Raw genomic sequence first — 18,144 nt, 5'->3', positions numbered from 1 at the left:
AGAGAGAGAGAGAGAGAGAGAGAGAGAGAGAGAGAGAGAGAGAGAGAGAGGAGAGAGGGAGAGAGAAGACAAAGACAGGAGAAAGAGACAGAAGCTGGGGAAGGGGGAGAAGTGGGGAGAGAGGCAGAAACAGAGGGACAGGGAGAGAGAGAGCTGAGGCTGGAAGCTGAAGAACAGCCTGCCTTAGAAGATGGGGAGGGAGTGGGCGTGGCTTGTCTCTTAAAGAGACAGAACAATCATTACAATTAGCACTTTATAGCTTCTGGGAAAGGAAAACTTTATTTTTTTAGGGGTATATCCCCTTGTGAGAAGACCAAACTCTAGTTAAGACTAACCATCCAAGAATATATGAGCAGCATAATCTGTACTTAATGGATTAATAAAAATGTACACAAAGTTGGATAAGGAAGGAAGGATGGATCTTCAAGGAATGGGGGTGTACAATCAAGATGGATTGTACAAAGTTCTCAAAGATCTAAATTTAAATGAGAAGATTATGATCTATAGCCAATATTTTCATCTGCATATTGAGATATTGTTTAATTTATTTCTTATGACTGAAAACAGCTAAAAGAATTGTCCTTTTTCATTATCTTAGTTTTAGTCACTTAACATACTTGAAGCTTTCTCAAGAGATGCAAGGAGCTGAGTGATACAAGTGGAGACATTATTTAAAATAGAGGTTCAGTTTGAAATGAAACTCTGAATAAATATGGTAGTCATAACTGTTACAATGGTGGCACAGCACTATGAATGTACTTAATCCCACTGAACTACTTGCAAATTTTAAAATGATATATTTTATGAATGCATATATTATGAGAACAAAGACATAAAAATGAAAAACTATTAAAACAATGAAGCATGAACAGTTCCATAAAAAGCAGTGAGACTGAAAGAATAATAATCTCTCAACAGAGAAGCTCACTACTGGGCAGGTTCAATATGAATTCTACCAAATCTTATTAAATAATAAGTACTACTGATGTTTCTCAAACTATTCTATAAAAGCAAAAGAGAAAACATGCTAAAAATTTTCATTCTGTGAAGGTAGTATTACCCTGACACCCAAACTAGACAACACAGCAACACTGATGAACACTGATACAAATATTCCCAAAAAAATACTTGCAAACTGGATTCAACACGCTAAAAAGATAGTCTTAGCTGACTAAGCTGGTTTACTTTCAGGATGTAAGCATTGCCTAACATGTGCACAGTGTTGCTGTTGCCCTAGGTGAAGAATGGATGGATTATGTTTTCCAGACTGGTAGTAGCAAACAATGTTGTTTTTTTTTTTAAAGAAGTAAGCAGAGTAAGACAAATTATTGCTTTAGAAGCCATGAAAAATTAGAGAGGAAACATAAGTCTGTGCACACATGCATTGTGGATGCCAATCCGAATGGTCTCAACTTTGCTATTGGGGAGAGAGAATCAGAGAGGCAACTGGGGGAGTCAGATGCAGAGACTCACAGCCAAACATTAGGTGGAGCTGGGGAATCCTGTGGAGGAGGAGTTGGAGAAAGGAGCAATTGGAGCCAGAGGGGTCAAGGACACCACAGGAAGGCTAATCAGCTAACCTGGGCCCATAGGGGTTCACAGAGACTGAATCAACAACCCCGGACCCTGCATGGGACTGACCTAGGTACTCTGGATATATGTTACAGTTGTGTAGTTTGGTCCTCTTGTGGGACTCCTAGCAGCAAGAACAGGGGGTGTCTCTGACTCTTTTATTGACTTCTGGGACCCTGCTTCTCATACTGGGTCGCCTTGCCCAGCCTTAATACATGGGGAGGTGCTTAGCCTTACTGCAACTTGATATGCCATGCTTTGTTGATACTCATAGGAGATCTGCCTGTTTCTGAATGGAGATGGAAGAGAAGGGGACTGGAGGTGGGAGGGGGAAATGGGAGAGAGGGACTGAAGTGGAGGATGGGGGTAGGCTGTGGCTGGGATGTAAAATAAATAGATGAATTTTAAAACTCTTTTAAGAATAACAAATGATCACACCTTGAAAAATATTAAAATAAACACAATACAACACACACATAGGCTCACAGACAGAAATTAGATAGGATCATCTGAAGAAGAAGAAAGGGCTTTGATACATTTCAACATTTTTTTTTTGTGAGAAAAAGGCCCTGGAACTAGAAAATAACAGTACGAACCTCAACAATATAAAGTGTATACACAATAAATCTGTAGCAAGTCTTACAATAAATAGGGAAAATGCCAAAATGTTTTCTCTAAAATTAGGAACAAGAGTGTATACTTTCTCTTCTCCACCGTAATTAAACCTTAGCTAGAGAAACAAGCCAAGGAAAAGTGACAGATGTGTGTGTGTGTGTAACTCCATAGACTCTATTAGAAAATTCTTAGATCCAATAAATTATTTCAACAAAACAGGGTAAACATCAACATAGAAAAATCAGTATATTTTCTATTTAACAAATGATAACGATACTGAAAAAGAAATAGGTGGAACAATTCCATTTATAATAGCTCCCAAAGTACCTAGGACCAAGTACACGTAACCTTGAAAGTGATAGCGCTCTCTAGTCAATAGTGAAGAAAGTTGTAGACACTGGAAGACTGAAATACATGCCTTCTTCTTGCATCAGCAACATCAGTGCTGTGAAGATGGCTATACTGGAAGTAATTTACAGATGCATTGCTATCCCTCTCAACATTCTGATGACATTCTTTACAGAAATAGATTCCATCATCATGGTGTCTTCATACAGATGTATCATTATTCCTCATTCTCATTATTTTTCTGATCATCCATTGCCCTTCCCTATACCTCATCCCCTGCTTCAACTGGTTCCTTTATGTGTATATGTTGTGATCTATGTACGTGGGTGATATTGCCCGTGTGGGTGTACGTGGAGGCTGTAAGTTGTTATTTGTATTCTTTAATTGCTTTTTTAAAATTGCTTCTTTACCTAGGGTTTTTCAATGAACCCAGAACTTACCAGTTTGGCTGAATTGGCTGGCCACTGGGATTCACATATCTCAAACCCTCAAGCCCTAGGGTTACAGACTGTTGCCACCCTAAGTGTTGCTACTTTGTTATACATATAGTTACATGTGTAATTTTAAGTAAACATAAAATAATATGATTCCCTGTGGCTTTTCCAAACATCCTGTGTTAATAATTCTGATTGTCTCATTTTGTAGCTCCCTGTCTCCTCCCTCAACCTCATTTTCCCCATTTCTCCTTCACAGCATCTGTGTTCTACTATTCCTCTGTCTATGGTCTTTTTTTTTTTTAGCTTTCCTGGTATCTGCTGTTATACTCACATCTAAAGTGCTAGGGCTAAGATCCACAAATAAGCTAGAGCAGGTGGCGTTTGTCTTTCTGGGTCTGAACTACCTCAGTCACCATCATAGTTTCTGTAAATATACAATTCTACGTTTTCTGTCTATTTACCTGAAATTTTCATGGTTTCACGTTTCCTTACAGCCGAATAGTATACTGTCCTACCACGTCTTTATTATCCATTCTATCAAGATCATTTGGGTTGTTTCCATTTCCTAGCTACTGTGAATATGTTGGCAATGAACATTGCTGAACAATATCTGTGAAGTAGGATGCCAGGTCCTTTGGTCCTTTGCCAAGGAATAAATGTTGCTGGGCTATATGATAATTCTCCAAACTGATTTCCATAGTTGCTGCACCAATTTGCAATCCTACCAACAGTGAATGAGGGGTCATCTTTCCTGACATCCTGGCCTATATTGATTTTCAGGGTTTTCTTGATCTTAGCCATTCTAACTGATGAGGGGGGTACTATAGGAAATTTTCATTTAAATTTCCCTGATTGTTGGAGGGATGATGGGAGGATCTTTGGAGAGATAGGGAGGGAACTGGGAGGAGGAGAGGGAGTGGGAATTTGGATTGGTATTTTTTAAGTAATAATAAAACAATAAAATAAATTTAAAAATTAAAAAAAATAATTTTCCCTGATTGCTAAAGATATTGAACAATTCTTTTTTTTTCCTTTTTTTTATTGAGAAAAAAAATTTCCGCCTCCTCCCAGCCTCCCACTCCTCCCGCCCTTCCCCCACTCCTCTCCCCCTCCCTCTCAAGTCTGAAGAGCAGTCAGGGTTCCCTGCCCTGTGGAAAGTCCAAAGTCCTCCCCCCTCCGTCCTGGTCTAGGAAGGTGAACATCCAAACTGGCTAGGCCCCCACAAGCCAGAACAAGAAGTAGGATCAAAACCCAGTGCCATTGTCTTTGGCTTCTCAGCAACCCTCATTGTCCACCATATTCAGAGAGTCTGGGTTTATCCCATGCTTATTCAGTTACAATCCAGCTGGCCTTGGTGAGCTCCCAATAGATCAGCACCACTGTCTCCGTGGGTGGTTGCCCCCCTCTTGGTCCTGACTTCCTTGCTCATCTTCTCCCTCCTTCTGTTCCTCATTGGGACTTTGGGAGCTCAGTCCAGTGTTCCAGTGTGGGTCTCTGTCTCTATCTCCATCCATCGCCAGATGAAGGTTCTATGGTGATATGCAAAATATTCATCAGTATGGCTATAGGACAGGATCTTTTGAGATCTTTTTTAACTCATTGATATTCTTCTTTTGCTGTACAGATGTGTTTTAGTTTTATAAGGTCACATTTGTCTATTCCTGGGCTTATTTCTGGACAAACAGAGTCCTATTCAGAAATCTTTTTCAACATCTATAGCTTGTAGAGTAGTACATAGATTTTCTTCTAGGAGTTTCAAATTTCCCACTGAGCTCTTTGATTCATTCATATTTTATTCAGGGTAACAGATATGAGTCGAATTTCATTCTTCTATATCTAGACATCCAGTTTTCCCAGCACCATTTGTTGAAAATGTTGGGTTTTTTTTCATTGTGTATTTTTGGCATCTTTGTCAAATATCACATGGTTGTAGTTATATGCACTCATAATTGGGTCTTCTATTTTGTACCATTGCTATGATTTGTGTTGCTGTAGCTCTGTAATGTATCTTAAAATGAAGAATGTTAATCTCCTCAATGTTCTTTATACTCAAGATTACTTTGGCTACTCAGATTCCTAGAGTAGGAAGAAGGGACATACTGCAAAGTAATATAGCTATATGTGACAAACCAACAACCATCATCTTCTTAAATGGAGAAAAACTTGAAGCAATCCCCTTGGAAACAAGACCTAGAAAGTAGTACCCTCTCCCCATTCCTTTTCGGGATGGTGCTTGAAGCATTGTCTAGGGCACTGAGACAAGAGAAGGAATTTAAAGGGATTCATTAGAAAAAAAACAGTCCAATTATCCCCATTTGCAAGTGATATGATAGAATATATATGAGACAAAAAATTCCATGGAACTACTTCTAGAAATAATCAACTATTTGTAGTTTTGTATCAGGATACAAAATCAACTTACAAGAATCAATATCCTTTTTATAGACCGCAAAGAGTCAATGTGAGAAGGAGCTCATTCACAGTAGTCCCCCAAAGAGTCAATGTGAGAAGGAGCTCATGGGAACAGTCCCATTCACAGTAGTCCCCGATCAACCTCTACAATGAAAATGTGAAATCTCTAAAGAAAGAGTGAGGAAAACATAGAAGGTGGAAAGACATCCCATGCTCACGGATGGGTAGAATTAGTATTATGAAAATCACCAAGAGCAATGTAAAGATTTAATAGATGATAGATAGATAGATAGATAGATAGATAGATAGATAGATAGATAGATAGATAGATAGATAGATGGTGTAACCTTGTACAAAAAAAGAAAATTGTCTGTCATTAATCTCAGTACTGCGAAAGGGCTGGCAGGGTGTTTCTTTTTGCTGTCTATTATTGATCCTTTTCTCTCTTGTTCTGTATTGTTTCGGAAGCCATGGAAATAAAGAAGAATTCTCCTGCAGAGGAATACAACTTGCTGTGGATTGGTTTCTAGACAAAGGCCATAAAGATATCACTGTATTCGTACCAGCATGGAGAAAGGAGCAATCCCGCCCTGATGCACCAATTACAGGTACTATTTCAAATAAAAAATATCTTCCTCGAGAGTCAAAGATAAAAAGATAGATTGGAGAGAGGCAGATGGTCTCAATTTAGATAATTGCTTTTCTAAGTTAAATTTGCTTAAAATGTATTTAGCAAGCGTATCTTTATAAAGTGATCCATTATGAAACCACGCTTGTTTTGTGGTACGTGATAGTTAAATAAAAACTTCAATTTACAAAACCATGAAGCACATAATTGGAAAAAAAGAACATTATTTTTATTGAAATGGTTATACATACCTGAAATCCCAATACTCAATAGACTGAGGCAGGATAATGAATTTGAGGCTAACCTGTGCCATATAGTGAGTACCAGGGCAATCTGACTGATAATAGATTTCAAACAATAGGGAATAAATCTGGTTATGAATATTACTGAATTTTTCAGTAAACTAAAGGTTACATGATATATAGGCACTCTTATTTTGTATCAAAGAAACAAATGTGGGGTTTACAAGTTAGTGGTATCAGAGAAAGCAGCCAAAGAAACAATCTGTGTCTGAGGTAAAGAAGGTTCAGAGCCTAAAAATGATCACACTTTTTAAATCTCCACAAAAAATATTTTTGTTTTGTTCTTTTCACATAAGAATGTAATAGAGAATAACAATGAATGTATAATAACACACTTAATTGAATTATGTTTGTCTTTATAGTAGCCAAATTCTAAAATGATTTTAAATATTTCTCTATGGAAGAAAGAGCTCATGAGCATATAGGTGCCTAAATTCCAGAAGAATCGTTATGTGTACCTCATGCAGACAGCGCAGGCACTGCGTTTCCAAAGGAACTACTCTGGAAGTCCCGTCAGTGAGTGGGTGGTTGAGTTCTGTCTCCATCTGCAGGGCAGGCCCCAGGCCCAGTGTAAGAGCGCATCTCGGCACTGATCAAGCCTAGTAAGCAAGTTTTCTTTCCTGATCAGTTGGATCCAAAATGGCCATCGAGAGGGCTCGGCAGGTAAAGGCCCTTGCTGCCAGCTCTGACAACCTGAGTTTAATCCCTGAGAACCAAATATTGGAAAAAGAACTAACTCCTGTATGATGCCCTTTGACCCCTTCACACATGTCATGGTACACACACACACACACACACACACACACTAAACAAACAAATAAATAGATGGGTGGATGAATAAATAAGTCAGTGTTTAGAGAAAAAGGAAGAAAAAAGTCACTGCTTAAATAATATAGCTTGCTCTCCCACCTTCATTTTGTCTTTCTTTTAGGAAACAGTAAAAACTGAAAGTCTCCATGAGCGATGGCTTACTCTCCTAACAGATAATAGCCTTTGCTATATCAAACAGTCAAGAAGCTAGGGATGAGGATAGAAATGAGCGGTAGAGCACTTGCCTACCATGCTCTTGATTTTGGCTTTCAATCCCATCACCACAGGAAAAAAATCCCATGCTTCAGACAAAGGACAAAACAAATATCAAGAAAGCTAGGGTTAGCTGAGCATGCTGGTACACGTTGGTTATCACTGCTCTTGGGACATTGAGATAGAAGAATCTGAAGTCCCAGGCTAGCCTGGACTGCATAGTAACACTGTCTCAAACAAAAGAAAGAAAAAGAATGCTAGATCAAATGTTAGTTCTTTCTCTTTGTGACAGTTTTTAAAAATTAGTGTCTGAATCTAGGCTTGTTTTTTGTTTTGTTTCTTTTTCATTTTACTGAAAGAAAAACTAAAGTCTGAAAGAGATGACTAAATCACAATTCTATTTGATGTCACAGCCAGAAAAGTAGCACACCTATTTTCCAATTACAGATGAAAGATTTATATAGTAGTAACTTTTGTTTTGATAATATGGGGATAACATGGTTCATTTCCAAAAATGTTTTCTACTATGCGGCATATTTTGATAGATCAAGATATTCTACGTAAACTAGAGAAGGAAAAGATTCTCGTCTTCACACCATCCCGAAGGGTCCAAGGCAGAAGGGTGGTCTGCTATGACGATCGGTTCATAGTCAAATTGGCTTTTGATTCTGATGGCATCATTGTGTCCAACGATAACTACCGAGACCTTCAAGTCGAAAAGCCGGAATGGAAGAAGTTCATAGAGGAGCGGTTGCTGATGTATTCTTTTGTGAATGATAAGTGAGTTTCTTTCTAGTAAACTCTAAAGAGTTCATCACAAGTTTCGAGGAGTAATGCATTACATTTCAGTTAACGTATACTCAACACCTACTCTATACCCTGAATTCTGTTGGTGGCTACAAAGATAAAAGATTGACTAGGAAGCAGGACTCACCCTCAAGGGACTTAAAGATAGGAGAAGAAAGGTAGCGATAGGGGGGAGAGAAAAGAATGGCAGGATGCTAAAAGTTGCTCTATCTCTTGAAATGAATTCTACAGAATCAAGTGGGCTGCTGGGTATGTCATGTGAAAGGAACACTATGAGAAAATCTACAAAGGTATGAAAGTGGCTGGTGTACAGGGGAGACGCCATTCATAGCAACATGACTGGTGTATACAGACCATGAAAGAAGGATGCTCACGGAGATCATCCTTCCTGTGGGATCAAGTAGAAAGAGAGGGAAGAAACAATGGCTTGTCCTTAGACAGCAGAGGGGTAGAAAGCACCAGTAGAATGCCGTGACAATGGGCGGGCAGGGGAGAAGGCGGGCCTGAACCCTTACAAGCGTGCTGGTGACAGAAGGAAACAGTTCACCTCTCGGTGGCTTGCTTTCAGATTCATGCCTCCTGATGACCCTTTAGGACGCCATGGTCCGAGCCTTGAGAATTTCTTAAGAAAGAGACCTGTTGTCCCTGAGCATAAAAAGCAACCATGTCCTTATGGTGAGTACGTCCAGACAGAGTTGAGTTCTGTATGAAGGGAAACGGGCAGATTCTTAGAATGCTTTTCCTTTCCACATTTCTCTTTCAAGTGAGAAATCTTGGCTTGTCCACTTTCTGAGAGTGAAATCTGGGTCTTTATGTACTCCCAGCTAGGTACATGGAGAAACAGCTTAGAAACTGCGCGAGGAAAAGGTAGCTCAAATTGAAGAGGAGATTAGCTGTCACTTAACGTGGCACGCTGTCCCTTGTGAAAATGTGCCCAGGTCCTGAGTGGTGTTGCTAGGAGTAAGGACGAGCAGAAATGATATATCCTCAGGAAGCAGAAGGGGCCGTTCCAAAGGGTTGACCCTAAACAAGGTCATGTTTCTGGGGCAGGTAACTATACCCTCTATCAGTTAATTATACCATCTTCTGATTTGCGCTTCAGTTGCCTCCAAATTTCATTTTCATTTGTACTTCTAAAGTACAGTATTTTTAAAAGTGTTCTTGTGCTCTTACAAAAATCCCCCTGATACGAAGTTTGTGAGCCTCACAGAGCAACATGAACTGCTGGGTCTGGGGCTATTTAGGGTGTTTGCGTTTGTTGAAGAATCACTTGTTGAGGGGTGGGTGTGTTTTTGTTTTTTTGTCTGCGAATCATGTTCAAATCAGAGTATGTTCATGTGTGTCGTCTCATTTCATCTTTCCCAGAATCCTGTACTATAGGCATGGTTATGAACCTTTTTGACCAAAGAGGAAAATGAGCCTTAGAAAAGAGTCACTTGGCCAGATCACAGTCAGTAAAGGACATAGCTGGCGTTGAAACTCACTCCGCACTGCCTCGGTCTGCTTTCTGTGCCTAAGAAAGGTTGGCCATCACCAGAAACCTCAGGCTAGCCAACTGCTCAGCTCTTAGCTCTTACCCTGCAGTTTCCTCTGAAGCTTTCCACTCTCTCCCTCTCCCTCACAGTCTGTGCTGACTCCTCGGTGTTGTCTGTCTCTCATCTTTGTGGAGAATTAATTTTCTGCCTTAACCCTGAACAGTCTAACCCTAACCCGAGTGACCAGAATGTTAGGACAATTTCTGGCACAGAGGGTTACACCACTATGAGAGAGAGAGTCTTACCCCAAGGCATTATTTTTCAGGCAAAAAATGCACCTACGGCCACAAGTGCAAATACTATCATCCGGAGCGGGCCAACCAACCCCAGCGTTCGGTGGCTGATGAGCTCCGCATCAGTGCCAAACTGTCCACAGTGAAAATAATGAGTGAAGACACCCTGGCCAAGTGTGGCGCAGGGATGTCTACTGCCAAAGGTGAGATAACCTCAGAGGTCAAACGTGTGGCCTCCAAGCGCCAATCAGATCCCAGCATCCGGTCTGTGGCTGCGGAACCTGAAGAGTGGTTGTCCATTGCGCGTAAACCTGAGGCCAGTTCTGTCCCTTCACTTGTGACCGCTTTAAGTGTTCCTACAATCCCTCCCCCCAAAAGCCATGCAGTGGGTGCACTCAACACCCGTTCAGCCAGCAGCCCAGTGCCAGGGTCCTCCCATTTCCCCCATCAAAAGGCCTCTTTGGAGCACATGGTCAGCATGCAATACCCCCCCATCTTGGTTACCAACAGCCATGGCACCCCTATTAACTATACTGAGCAATACCCAAAGTTTGAGACGATGGGGGACCATGACTACTATTCAGTGTTAAGCGACTTCTCCAAAGTGGGCATCAACAGCATGCATAATCATGAGTACTATATGTCTGAAGCAAACCAGGGGGTATATGTTCGGAATCCCAGCCTCTGTACCGACAGTCACATGAGCCATACCAGGAATGACAACTATTCCTCTTACAACAACTTGTACTTGGCTGTAGCTGATGCCCATCCCGAAGGTACTTTGAAGCTGCACCGCTCAGCATCTCACAACCATCTTCAGCCGTTTTCCCATGGTTACCATGAAGCCTTAGCGAGAGTGCAAAGCTATGGTTCAGAAGATTCCAAGCAAGCACCACACAAGCAGTCTGTCCCTCACTTAGCTGTGCATGCCCAGAACTCAGCAACTGGAGCACACTCTAGCTGTCCTGGAGACTACACCATGCCTCCCAATCTCCATCCTGTGGGAGCCTCCCAGCCAGGCCGTGCTTTGGTGATGACTCGAATGGATAGCATTTCTGACTCCCGCCTCTATGACAGCAACCCCATGAGGCAACGGCGACCCCCTCTGTGCAGGGAACAGCATGCTAGTTGGGACCCATTGCCCCGTACAGCTGACTCCTATGGATACCACTCCTATCCCTTAGGTAACAGCCTCATGCAACCATCTTACGAACCAGTCATGGTAAGGAGCATGCCTGAAAAAATGGAGCAGCTGTGGAGGAATCCTTGGGTTGGAATGTGCAATGATGCCAGGGAGCATGTAATACCAGAGCACCAATATCAGACATACAAGAACCTCTGCAACATCTTCCCGTCTAACATTGTTCTTGCAGTGATGGAGAAGAATCCGCACACAGCAGATGCGCAGCAACTGGCAGCCTTGATTGTTGCCAAACTTCGGGCTGCACGTTGACATGACACAAAGGACTTATTCCTTTACATAAATACAAATACTAATAATACACGATACTATAATTCTAATAAGTAATAATTTGTGTTGTACTTTTAAAATTACAGAGTGTTTATATCATTTTAGTTCGTATCAACTCTGTGAGGTAGATCTTGGAAACATCTAATTTTATAGAGACAGAAACTGAAGCTTGATGAAGTTAGCAGACCTGCCAAGGTCACACTGCTAGTAAATGACCAAGTCAAGACACAACCCAAAGTTCTCTGGCCCAATGTCCCATGTCCTTTTCCACTGAAGTGTGGAGGTAACGGAGGACAAAACGCAAGAAACCCCAAGGGATTTCATTACTGTTGTTTTCTTTTTGAGTTTTTGGAGACAGGGTCTCTCCTTGTAGCACAGGCTTTCCTGGAAGTTGCTATGTCGACCAGGCTGGCCTTCAACTCACTCTGCCTGCGGAGTGCTAGGACTGAAGGCATGTGCCACCACACCCAGCTACCAGGGTTTGCTTAGTCACATATTCCATATTATAAAGTATGGATCATCTGTCCAATTTAGAGAGCAAATACATGAGGATCAGATTGCATTGTGAATTAACCTTTTAAGGGTTTATAAATAGAGATATTTAAAACTAAAAGTAACCACAGATTTTATTGCATGGGTATCTGATCATTCAATATCTTTAGCAAAGTATAGGGGCCCATTTGAAACTTCTAAAGATATAGATGAATCCTCCTCTTAGCAATTCTACTGCATGTATGAATTTATATATTTGGTTTAAGATGTGTTTGTATCTCTGCTATCAACTTTTTTATCGTGATAATCAGACTGTAAGCTCTATACAGTCTATAGTTTACACCTGTACAGATCACAAATACAAACTCAATGATTTTGTCACATTTTATACTTTCAATTTGATTCAAAAGTGAAATCACATGTCAACATTTAAACTTTGCTTTCTTGAGCACCAGAGTAAAGCAGCTATATTTCTTTTATATATTTTACTTGACCACATTTATTAACCATTCTTGGCTTTCTAATCTCTTCACCTTAGCAAATTAGGGGTCAGGCTGAAGTTTTCTATAGAGGAGGTACTCTAAGTGCATATTCAACACTTAGTATGTATGTTTATTATACACAAGCGCTAAAGAGTTGGACCAGGACCACGGGCCTTACTACCAGAATCTACTTCCCTTATCCCAGGAGGGATGGCATTACAGAGTTGGAACTTCTGACCAATTCAACATTATAGGACAAAGTGTCGTGAAAAAGCGTGCATAATCATGTACACCACCCTCTCCTGTTGTCCACCCTTTGAGCAATAAGATCAGTCATTGGTAGAGGAGAATTCCTTCAGGAAACAAAACCAGGGTATTTTCTAGGTGGCAAAAGAGCAGCTTCCAAAGGGGAAGTGCTCTGCTATGCACTTCGAATCCATGCAGAGAGGGTGGGTGCACTGGGTGGTAGGTAATGCTGAGATGCAGTCAATATTAAAGAGGGTTATGACTTTTGGGTCAGGTAGCACCATTTGCACAGTTTGAATCTTCCTCTGGGTAGAATCATTTGTAGCGACATGCCTCTACAAGAGGCATTCATTGTTTTTGTTTTAAGATGCAGTAAATGAGCCCTCCTTTCTGAATCCATTGTATATTTCAACATTTTGAACGATGCCCAGCTCACAGTTTCTGAGGCTGGAACTTATTAACTTCTACAGTCCTTTTTCATGAGAGTTGAGAAGGCCTGGCCGTGGCCTTTTGTTTCTTCATGAGAAGGTGTAATACTGCCTATACATGTTTCTTCCTGTGAAACACTTTGAACGTGAGGCTGTAGTCAGGGTTGTTTCTGGTGGTTTGAATAACGGCTTCCATGCTGCTTTCCAGCTTTCTCTCTGTGAAAGTTGACGAATAGTACATCTTAAACCATATTCCCTTAGTCACAACTTCCCAGTTATGTCCGACCCGCTGGTTGTTCCATTCCCAGTCTACTGATAAAGGGAACAGTATTTTCTACCAGGTAGGTCCATACAAACCGACAGTTGTCTCTGCAGTGCTCTTTCCCGCTCGAGCATCACTTCATACCTTCAGCTTCTTGGACCTTCTCAATCTGCCCCTTGACTAAATCAGGGTATTTGACAATCTCAGATTATTCTGATGCCTTTCTATCAATTAGATCCTCTTCCGGCCAATGACTCTGCAGTGTCCATGAGCTGCCCAGGTCACAGGGAAGCACAGGACACATCTCATTAGCTGCAGTTTATCTGGAACACGTTCATGTTTAAAATGCTAAAGAATTGTAAGCTCCTCCCAGCAGGGGAATTTTTTAAGATAGCATATGTATTTTTCACTTTCTAAGAAAGGATTGCCATTCTTCTCTCCTTGTAAAATGTGTATGAACCAAAGCAGCTAAGAGCAATGCCTCAAATAACCAGAAATGACCTTTTGTTGATACAAATTGTATCTCTTTTCTCCTGATTGTATAGAAACAAATATACAAAACTCATCTTAAACTATGTTTAGTACTTAATTTTCACCATATTTGTGGCACTGTGTGTCACAGGAAAGTAGCCCAGGGGTAACGAGGGAGCTTTTATTTCCAAAGGGCAGTAGTAGTTTATAGACAAATACAGTTTTCAAGGCCTCTTTATTGTTAGATGCACAACTATTATGTGTACAATCTGCAACATTGTGATTCTCCTTAGCCTATTAAATTTAACATGTCCTTATAAAGGGGATTTTTATAAAGGGTCAATAGTAATAAACCATATGTAAGAATCTTTAATGGAGCTGTATCATTACGAATGCATTAATCCAGTGTGGTTCTTACATTACAGAAACATTTTTTATATCAAGATCTGCACACTTCTTGATGTTTCCATTTTGTCTATAATTATAAAATAGCAAATAAAGAAGAGCATTGAGACCTCGTTAGTGCCCTTAAGGGGCGAAGTGTGTGTCCTCTGGGATACTCACCTCCAAGTACACAACAGGAGTTAAGGCACAGTGTTCCGTGTGGTTTTTGAGGAGCAGCGGATTCTGTAAGAGGTGCTTTGTAATTTGAATTTCTTCACTGATTTTCTGACCTCATAGCAAACCTGTGCCTGTCCAGGCCTTAGACTTTGTAGATTTTCTGATTTTCATTTTCTTGCTGTGACCTTATTGTTGTTGTTTTCATTTCCATCTAAAGGAGAAAGGTGACTCTGGAGGGGTATGGTCAATCCAGGGCATCCTTTCTATAAGACAGCTCACAGAAAAAGGAGCCTTTGCAAGGTAACATGGAACTCCTGAACTCACTTAAGGTACCAGGTGTGGAGGAGAAAATGACGATTTATGGAAATGGTCTGTAAAACTTTTCTTCTAAGCAATGAAGCATACAGCATGATTTTACCCCCCCCCCCTTAATATCTCAACCTTCTAGTTTCTAAGAGACTACTCCTCTGCAATCCATTTTTTCATTTTGAAATAACCTTTATATAATAATTCAACCATTAATATCTATTAATCTTTGTTACAGCTTCCTTCTAACATGGGACAATTCATTGTGAAGAGGCTCTCAGCTAACATTCTATCTGTGCTCTCCGTGTGCAGCTTTGTACAAAGGCCTTTGGAGGGGGGGCGACAATTTCAATAGTTTGTTTTGTTCTGTAAACCAGGTTTGGATTTGCAGAGGGCAAGTAATGCCAAGTTGTCCAAAGAGCCCTCCCTGCTCAGGTCTCCTCCCAATAACCCTTCTCTTCCTCCTCCTAGTTTGCTTCTCTTCGGATATGAAACTGAGGAGTGTATAATCTTCAATCGACCAAAATTGCACCAGTGTTAGTTTTCATTTGAAACAAAACCAGTGTATTTCTACAACTTGCTTGTCTAAAGTAGTCAATGCCTCTGTGAAGACCCAGCATATTTGATATCTATTGTATTATAGCTAGCTATACACATAGGCAGAATGACTATTTTTAGTCCTGGTTTGTGTATCATTGAGCTATAGTAATTTGTTTTATCCATTTGTGGGATTAAACAGTATTGTTTAATGGTTGTAAACTTTTTATAAAACCACTTTGGGTTTCTTATTTGACCCAAACATAATGTAAGTCTCAATGACAAAATACAAAGCCAACCTGAGATGAGTGAAAATATAGCCCTTGTCCAGTTTTGTCTGCTCCTAGGATGCATGTGCAATGCTTTCTACAATAATCTCACTAGCATGAATGTACTTACAACTTCTCCATGAGGTTCTGTTTCACTTGTAGTTGTGATGAAAATGCTGTATTGTTGACAACAATGAACTGTAAACCCATTTATTGCATAAACTATTTGTCTACTAATCACTAATGGCTCTTTCTTTAAGCACATCAGCAACAAAAGTCAAAGTCAGTGCGCAAACACTCCAATTTGTTCCTATAATATTAAATGTATGACCTTTCGATCTGCATTGTTAAATAAACAATAAGACACAGATCCCCATCCCTTCCTCACAGAGTTCACCAGAAATTTAGCAAAGTTGTCTAATTTTTTGTGTTTGTTTCTTATGGTTCTATCAATCAAACTCAGTCTTACAAATGCTAGGTAAGTGTTCTACCCTTGAGCTACATTCTCAGCCATTGGCATGATGAGAGTCTTGTTACATACCTCAGGCTGGACTTCAACTTTATACACACATACAATTTGTAAATGGTCATGACCTCTCGGTTCTTCTGACTTTGCCTTTCAAGTACTTGGACTACAGATGTACTTGGGAAAATCATTTTCCTGTTCTTTCTTGAGAAAGGTTTGTGTATACCCACTATTTGCATATATAAAACAAATGCTTCAGAAAAACACTTCATTCAGTAAACATTTGAGGGTCTGTCATGTACTGGACACTGTTTTATATTCTTAAGAGATGGCACCCCATGTGGAATTTGAAGTGGGTTACCAATGTTTTTTTTCTTTCAGAAAACGTGTTGTACATAGTATCTATATGATACATGCACATGTATGGGACCATACACCTGTGTGCATACATGTGGACGCCAGAGAACCTTGAGTGTTTTCCTTTAATGTTTTTTTACCTTACCGTGCCTTGAGACAGGATCTCTCAGTGAACTGAAATCTCATCATTTTGGCTAAGCTGGCTGCCTAAAAAGCTCTTGGAACACAGCTGTCATTTCCTTTAACACTAAGGGTTACAGGCATGCACAACCATGCTTTGTTTTATGTAGTTGTTGAGATTTGAACTCAGATCCTCCAGCATTCTTATCTATTAATTCTTCTCCCCAGATCCTCAAAAGCATTTTCTAATCTGCCCTGTTATGCACAATCTTATTTCTGAGGTAACTATCCTGCAGATTAAGAAAATGGGATGATTTGCCCAGGGTTGCTCTAATTAAGTACTAGGAAATGCCTGGAACCTGTGTCATTAGGATGATTTGCCCAGGGTTGCTCTAATTAAGTACTAGGAAATGCCTGGAACCTGTGTCATTGGGCAGCTTTTTCTTGTCAACCAGTGCATCTCAAACTCCATTTTGCATCAAAATAATCGCATCTATGTCAAAACCATAGATTCACATCAGGAGTGGGGTCTAATAATCCTCATCCATAATGATCCCAGATGATGTTCAAAAAAAAAAAACAACCTAGCAACCGCTCTCTCTGACCAAGGGTAAATCACTTCTCTTTTGTCTCTCTCAGTATCTCAATACACTTAAAGGGAAATGTGGACTAGGTTAGGGGCCTAAGAGAAAAAGAATCTCAAGCTATTTGAAAAAATAGGTAAAAAGGTGTGTGTACATACATTGTGGGGAGCAGGAGGAACCAAACAAGAACTACTACTTTCAAACCTTTTTCTAGGCAGAAAAATCTAATCTTTAAAAAGCAATATCATGTAACCCCAAAACATACACAGTAAAGTGAGCTAGTCTAATGTACACTAGGACTATAAATATGCATCTTTAGACCATGGAATATGTAACCACATATTTTCAAGTCCCTTCTTCATATTTAATCTAGATCATTCTTGCTGATCTTTCAGGCTTTGACTTTCGGGTATGCTAGAAAACCTTTAGCCCTTGCCTTTGTGAGAAGAACAGCATTGGAAAAAAAAACCCCAAAACCTCTGTATTAACCAATGCACAAGGGTGCTTTATCAACACCTATATGCTTACATGGTAGTTTGTTGTGCTGGTGGACTCATGGACTGCTTTTAAGAGTAACAAATACTAGATTAGCTCCCTTGAAAAGCAATATATCAAATCAAGATATGTGTGTATGTATATATCATACACATAAATGTTTATATGTACATATACATAATTACGCATGTGCTAAATATGTATATATTATAAACATACTATTTATATAGTATTCTTTTAGATGATATACACTCCCTTAAGTTCAAGTTAGAACCCTTGTTGGAAGTTCAGTGATGAAAATATTTGGTTACCATGGCTGAGGCTCTGAGTACCATCTGCAGCTTGGAGTGGATTGGGGGTAGGCAGGGCACAAAACACCTTGACTGGGTTCTGAAACAGCATTTCCAACATAAAGTTTTAACATTTCTTGGAGCAGCTATTTATAGAAACACCTTAAAATACTTGGAAGAAGCCTAAGTAACTCTGTCCTTCCTCATCAGGCTAAAGGGTCTGATAGAGAATAGGCACTATGAGGTAAGGTGACTGAAAACAGGGGCTGACATCACTAAGATATATCTTAAAGCTCCAACATGACTGCAGAAGTATACTGTATCTTTTCTAAGCCAAATGACAAAGTATACCATATTTCCAGCTTTTTCTTTTTCTTGGTTTTTCAGTTTGTTGC

General features: G+C 40.1%; 1 protein-coding gene across 2 annotated transcripts in view; it reads left to right on the top strand.

The window, feature by feature from the left end:
- Zc3h12b (zinc finger CCCH-type containing 12B) overlaps positions 1-13,148 on the top strand; it is a 199,980-nt gene extending 186,832 nt beyond the window's left edge. For both annotated transcript variants that reach the window (XM_013355308.2, XM_026778207.1), the window contains 4 exons: positions 5,853-5,992; positions 7,883-8,117; positions 8,713-8,819; positions 9,945-13,148. In XM_013355308.2, the coding sequence (XP_013210762.1) occupies positions 5,853-5,992; positions 7,883-8,117; positions 8,713-8,819; positions 9,945-11,365 (1,903 nt within the window). In that variant the 3' untranslated portion in view covers positions 11,366-13,148. The remainder of the gene's footprint in view (positions 1-5,852; positions 5,993-7,882; positions 8,118-8,712; positions 8,820-9,944) is intronic.
- Positions 13,149-18,144: the final 4,996 nt, after the last annotated feature.

Source organism: Microtus ochrogaster, unplaced genomic scaffold, assembly GCF_000317375.1.
Source record: "Microtus ochrogaster isolate Prairie Vole_2 unplaced genomic scaffold, MicOch1.0 UNK112, whole genome shotgun sequence".
In the NCBI taxonomy this organism is placed as follows: domain Eukaryota; kingdom Metazoa; phylum Chordata; class Mammalia; order Rodentia; family Cricetidae; genus Microtus; species Microtus ochrogaster.
Note: the sequence above shows the minus strand (reverse complement) of the source record. Positions and strands in the feature narration are given on the sequence as shown.